General features: G+C 54.0%; 1 protein-coding gene across 19 annotated transcripts in view; it reads left to right on the plus strand.

The window, feature by feature from the left end:
- Iqsec1 (IQ motif and Sec7 domain ArfGEF 1) overlaps positions 1 to 5,483 on the plus strand; it is a 327,627-nt gene extending 322,144 nt beyond the window's left edge. For 8 of the 19 annotated variants that reach the window (XM_075983491.1, XM_075983492.1, XM_075983494.1 and 5 more), the window contains 2 exons: positions 1,785 to 1,834; positions 2,913 to 5,483. In XM_075983491.1, the coding sequence (XP_075839606.1) occupies positions 1,785 to 1,834; positions 2,913 to 3,413 (551 nt within the window). In that variant the 3' untranslated portion in view covers positions 3,414 to 5,483. The remainder of the gene's footprint in view (positions 1 to 1,784; positions 1,835 to 2,912) is intronic. The other 11 variants (XM_075983499.1, XM_075983501.1, XM_075983505.1 and 8 more) reach the window with 3 other exon arrangements.
- Positions 5,484 to 6,000: the final 517 nt, after the last annotated feature.

Genomic DNA, 6,000 nt, shown 5'->3' on the forward strand with positions numbered 1-6,000 from the left:
AGAATTTAGAACTGGCCTGTAATCCTCATCAGTGAGTGAGGTTCGAGGGCCACGGTGCAGGAAGGAGAGCTCGTCCTCCCTCTGAAATGAAGCCAAGGCATTGAATATATGAGACCCTTGGAGATGAACCATGCAGACCAGGCAGGGGGTGAGCCTGTACACCCAGCATGCCTTACTCCCCTTTACTGAATGTTTGAACAGGCTTGTGGTGGTACGGCAGTGAACACACAGCTTGCTCTATAATTGATTGTGGAGAGAGCTGAGAAGTAAAAAGATGAAATTGAAGACACTACAGCCTCCACTGGGCATTGCAGCCGCTTCTCTGCCCCAGTTCGGGCTACAGGATACAAGCCACCCCATCTTTTCTGGGGAACCCAAGACATGGGAGGGATACTCTTCATGCATGTGTGGTGCCACAGTCCTGATCACTCCAGAGAGCACTTTGGAGTCAGGAAATAGCCATCTCACAGATGGCAAAACAGGCCAAGAGCCTAAGCAGTAGTGGGTGTACCCTTTGCGCTCACAGTCTACTTCTGCCATGTCCTGGACCTCATTGGGAAGCCTCTTTTGTACCTGCAGATGGGGAAACAATCTTTTTTCTCACCAAAGGAAGGGGCCATTCTACTGGGGATACCCAGCAGGCTGATACCTACACGGCGTCATGGCCCTCTTTCCCCTGACCCAGATTCTACCATGAATCTGGGGCTTAGGGACAGCAGGCAAAGAAGGCACTAGATCTACTCTTCCACATCTGCATGTCCCTACTGGTCTCAGTGGTCGTGTAAGCGGAAAAGCCCACAGTTGTGTCCAATTCAGCAGTTCAGCTTTGAGGAACAGCAGCTCTCAGGCCCTGATGATAGGCCCGGTCACCAGACAGGCACACAGCAGCCTTCTTCATCTTCCAGTGCCCACCAGCTCTCCTTGTGGGTGGAGGTAGCCCATGCCTGGTCCCGGCCTTGGAGCTTCCCTCTGACACATACAGCCTGGTGCTCAACTCTCAGCTAGTGCTGCACCCACAGAAGCTTACAGGAGATCCTGCACCCTCACACAAGAAGTCAAGGAGAGACTTTTGAAGGGACCACTGAAGCATGAGTGGGCTATTGGAAGGCCTAACCTCCCTTTGATGTAGCCAGCATATATTGATGGGTGGGTACCTACCATGTTCTGTGTCCTCAGTGTAGACATTTGGACTTAGAGTGCGTTCTGGGTAGGAGAGCTAGATTCAGGAGGCAGGGCACTGCACAAACTAAACTGTATCCCCAGAGGCACCAGAGGACAAGGGGGCCAAGACTCAGTTTCCCCTTGACCAACTGCTCTTCCCTAGAAGACAAGGAGGGAAATATATATATGTAAGCATGCATGTGGATATGCATATATATATATATATGAAATCCACTGGGGGTCAGGGACTTTGCGCTGTTGCAGAAGTTGTACCCCCAGCTGAGGCTGGCTGTACTGAGTCAGGTGAGCAGGCAGGAGTTTGAGGTGGTGGTATACATATCACCACCTCAGACCCCCTCCCAGAAGACCACAGTTCAGGATAAATGTTACAAAGCTGGACCTAGTTTTAAAAACATTTTCTCCCTTTCGCTGAGCGTTTGTTCACGTCATTGTTTTTAAAACTCCTCACTGCACTGCTGCCGGCCTCCCCACTGAGCCCATTCAAGCCCCTTACCTGGCAGACACATGGGCCAGCCCCAGCTCCGGGCAGTGGCAGCGGCAGGCGGCAGTGGCACCAGGCCTGGTATGCGTGTCTAACCTCTGGTATTGCATGTTCTGGGCAGGGAAGCGAGGGCGTCGCAGCAGTGCGGGATCGCTAGAGAGCAATGTGGAAGTAAGTAGGAAGCACCCCGTCCAGCTGGCCATCCTGTGTCACCCACCCTTGGTTTCTATGTTGTCTTATTTTGCTCTTCCTTCCCCATCCTGCAGAGACACAGACTTGGCCCTCCCGCCCTGCCTGCCTCCGCCCTGCATGCAGCTTCTCTGCCTAGAAGCATCCATGCCTCTCACTGCTTGTTCTGACCCAAGGGTTGGGCAGAGGGAGGGTGTGGATTTTGTGTTTTCATCTCCACTTAACCCCTGTTCCCTGTGGTTCCTGAGCATGGTGAACGTCCTGGCTTTCAGGTCCCGCCCCGGGCGCAAGCGCCACCCGCCCCTCACTCATCCTCAGCTCTCACTGTTGGATGTGTCAGCCCCACTCGCCTGTCCCTATGCTCCGCCATCCATCGCTTCCTTCCTGGAGTTTTACTGGCTGTGTGTCTGGGGTCGACACAATGGAATCACTTAGCTAGCTAGCTCACAGGAGGAGTTTCCAAGAGAAAGGAAGAGTCAGTGTGGATTTCATGAGCTTTCATTCATTCCCCCCATTGCTCCCTGCTGCCCACACCTTGACTCAACCTACTGACCTTTTTACTCCTCCTGGGTTTATAACAGGTAGCTGCGAGGAAAGCCCTAGGCCATGCCCCCCACCCCCAGGGATAAGGTCATAGGGTCCTACCTGTCTGGCACCACTTTCCCAGACGCCTCTGGACCCCACATAGCAGAGGTCCCAAGAGAGTTCAAGGCCCAACTTTACAGGAACCAGGTTCGTTCCTTTTCCACACTCACTGCCACTCCCTGGCCTCACATGCTCACAACACCCTACCCTGTCCCGTGGGATGATGTCTCACTCTGGCAGCGGCACAGCATGAGCAGAAGCATCCTTGTGCTGTTGCAGATAGGAGATGCCCCTCACCTCCATCAGGACCAGATCAGCTGCCCCCCACCCCCGCACAGTGGCTGTCAGGCCGAGCCCGCATCCTTCCCATCCTCGGGCCCAGCAGTCAGTGGGTGACTTCTGAAGTTGGAAAACTTGGTCTGGCCTGTGTGCTTTGAGATCTTTTAATTTTGGTTTCTATGAATTTCCTTTTTAGGGCTCCATCATTAGCAGTCCTCACATGCGCCGGAGAGCGACCTCAACACGAGAGTGCCCATCTCGCCCCCCCCAGCCCGTGCCTAACTCCTCCTCTCTCCTGGGTTCTTTGTTTGGGAGCAGAAGAGGGAAGCCCCCTCCCCAGGCCCACCCACCCTCGGCCCCTCCCCCAGGACCCCCTCACGCCCATCACCCTGGGCCCTCAGAGGGCCCTCTGCTTGGGCATCATGCACAATACTGCCATGCGCAGCAGAACCCACCCCCCTATCACCACCACCACCACTACCACCCACCCCCACACCTGCAGCACACCCACCAGTACCACCATGGCCCACACGGGGGGCACCCCCCATACATGACCCATACGCACAGCCACCCGCCCCTGCCCACAGCTCACTCTGGTCACGCAGGGCATGCAGCGCATCATCATGGGCAACCCCCTGCCCCACCGCCCCCCACCAGCAGCAAGGCCAAGCCCAGTGGCATCAGCACAGTTGTGTAGACAGCCTAGGCAGTCGCCTATCACACACCAGGCACACAAGGGCCTACCAGGCACCAGCCTCAGAGCAGCCGAAGGCACCACTGTTTCCACTTCCTCTGCCCCCATAGCCTGAGTGGATCCATGGGCTTGCCTTCCACAGAGCAGGGCTCCCACTCTGGCTTAGCCCTGGCACCCAGTCCTCCCTCAGCCCAAGGCTGGGCCTCAGCCACCATTGGCCTTGACACGGCGCTGACCAAGGAGAAGTGGAACTGGCTCTCATCCTGTCAGCCCTCAGCTCCTCACTCTGTACACATCTGAAAACTCAGCCTAGCAAAGAAAGCATGAGATACAAAAGTCAGACACAACAACCAACCCCAGACTGGCTGTGTTACTGTTGTTATTGGCCGTGGGCAAAAATAATAATAATAATAATAAGTAGACCTGATATGGGTGATGAAAATACGTAAGTAAACTTTATATAATATAAATATATAAATATATATATATATATATATACATACTGTATAGGTAGTGTTTGTGTGTGGAAGATAAGCATTTCATCCACAAAGCTAGCACTAGGGACCTCCTAAGGACTGCCACATAAGTGACAGGAAGTCAATCTAGATAAATGTGTGAGTAGACCAAAAACCCTGCTAGAACAAACCCAGATCCTTCCATATTTTCATACAAAGAAATTCCCTCTAGCCTGGCTGAAACCTTATACGCTCATAACTCACTGTGCCAAGTAACACAGCACCTGACTGTCTAATACCCCACTCTGCTCTGTATAGACCCCTCTTTTATTAACAGAGTACTATTCTAAGTAACCAGTATTAAAACTGCAGTTATCTCCAGTAAGCAACTAGGCAAAGCGCAGTCACCTCAGCCCCACAGATCCGTGGACACTTTATACTGGCTGCCATAACTTTGAATCCCATGCTCTACATTCCTTCCCTCTGTACATGGTGAGCCACACTCCCCTCCCTCACAATCCTCCCATGGCCCACATGGCAGAGGGACCCATCCCCAACACAGTGACCACTCATCTTTGTCCACCAATGCCATAACTCCCTCATCCAATTCCCAGTCCCAGCAGGCGGGTGGCGTGAGCGCTGGGCGGCCCAGGGCAGTGTGTGTGTCCCGTGTTGTGTTCTGAGTGGCAACAGCAATCACTGTAATTCCATGCAGCCATGTGCTCGTGACCCCTGTGTCATCACTGCGCCTAGCCAATGAGTGCTTGGCCCTGGCCAGGTGAACCCCCCCCCCACTGCCTCTCATGGTCCAGTGAGCTGCCAGGCCCCACATGCCCCCCAGCTGTGTTCTTGTCGCTTTCATGTGTGACACCATGCACTCCCTGGGGCCACATGCTGCCCACGTTCCTGTGCCTGAGTCACCCACGGGCTATACTTTACAGTTTCAGCCCTTCCAGCCACCGCAGCCTCCAGTGCTGTGCTCCTAAGCCTAGGACCTGAGGACTGCCTGTGGCCTCTGCCTGCGCGGAGTCCCTTTCAGAAAGGAAGGAGCTGCCGCCTGACCGTGGGCTGCGTCTAGGACCTTGTGAGCCAGCAGGAGCCCAGTCTGGCCCATCACCACCCTGCTGGCCGACCGGGGCTGCCCATTTCCCTCCTCTCATCCCTGTCCTGTCATCATCGTCGAGGTCACGTACCAGCAGATCTGCAAACTGAGCACTTTGTATTTCTGCAGAGAGCAAATCCCGCAACATTGAGGTCAGCCTTCTGTCTCCCAGTGACTCAGCCTGCCTGCCCCATCCTTTGTCGGCATGGCTCATCTTTCTCTTGTCATCTGCACAGAAAGAGAACTGATAAGCATAGTGTATCTGACTGGGGCCAGCTAGCAGGGAGCTGCCTGCCTCACAGTGCCCCGAGTCCCTTGCTTTCCTTAGGCTCTAAGCACTGTCTTTCCTCAGTTGAAGGACACCGTCTGGCGAGGAAGGGGAACTGTGCTGCATGTCACCCGGCACCAGTCCTGTGGGGCTGTGCTCTCTGTATTGTACATTTGCAAAATACACCAGTGTTACTGTTGCAAATAGTTGGAGTGGTAACATTAAATATGCCGGCTTTTTTCACCTTCTTCTGAGCCAGTGGTAAGTTAACCATGAACTTGAGACTGTTCTGAAAGACATGGCCCTTAGATATACTCTCACTCTTCTTGAAGGGTCACCACTCAGGAACAGACCTGAAGGAAGGCCCAGTTTATCTGGTGGGCCGGAGCCTCACTCTCTACAGTCCTGTACTTCCTTGACTGGTCTGGGCTCTGGGCTCCTCTCTGCTGCCTTCCATGAGTCCTTGAGACATGCTGAAGATAATAGGTGCGTTCTAGGGACTGGTCTTCTAAGCATACTCAGTCTTTCTCGGGGTTCCCAACTCCCTGGGTCATTGGGTCAGAGCGATGAGACCTTGTGATCCTATGTTGTGTCCCAGGCAGAGAAGTGTCTTCAGGATGTGTCTGGGCCTGCGAGTCATATGGCAGAACTAGCTCGGAAAGCACAATCTGCTAGCATACTGTGGCCCACATTGCCTGGCATGCAGTCAGGGCATTAAGCACTGTGGGTCCCTATCTGGGGAAAGCCAGGAAGAGGCAGAGCCCC

Source organism: Microtus pennsylvanicus, chromosome 8 (genome assembly GCF_037038515.1).
Source record: "Microtus pennsylvanicus isolate mMicPen1 chromosome 8, mMicPen1.hap1, whole genome shotgun sequence".
Taxonomy (NCBI): Eukaryota; Metazoa; Chordata; class Mammalia; order Rodentia; family Cricetidae; genus Microtus; species Microtus pennsylvanicus.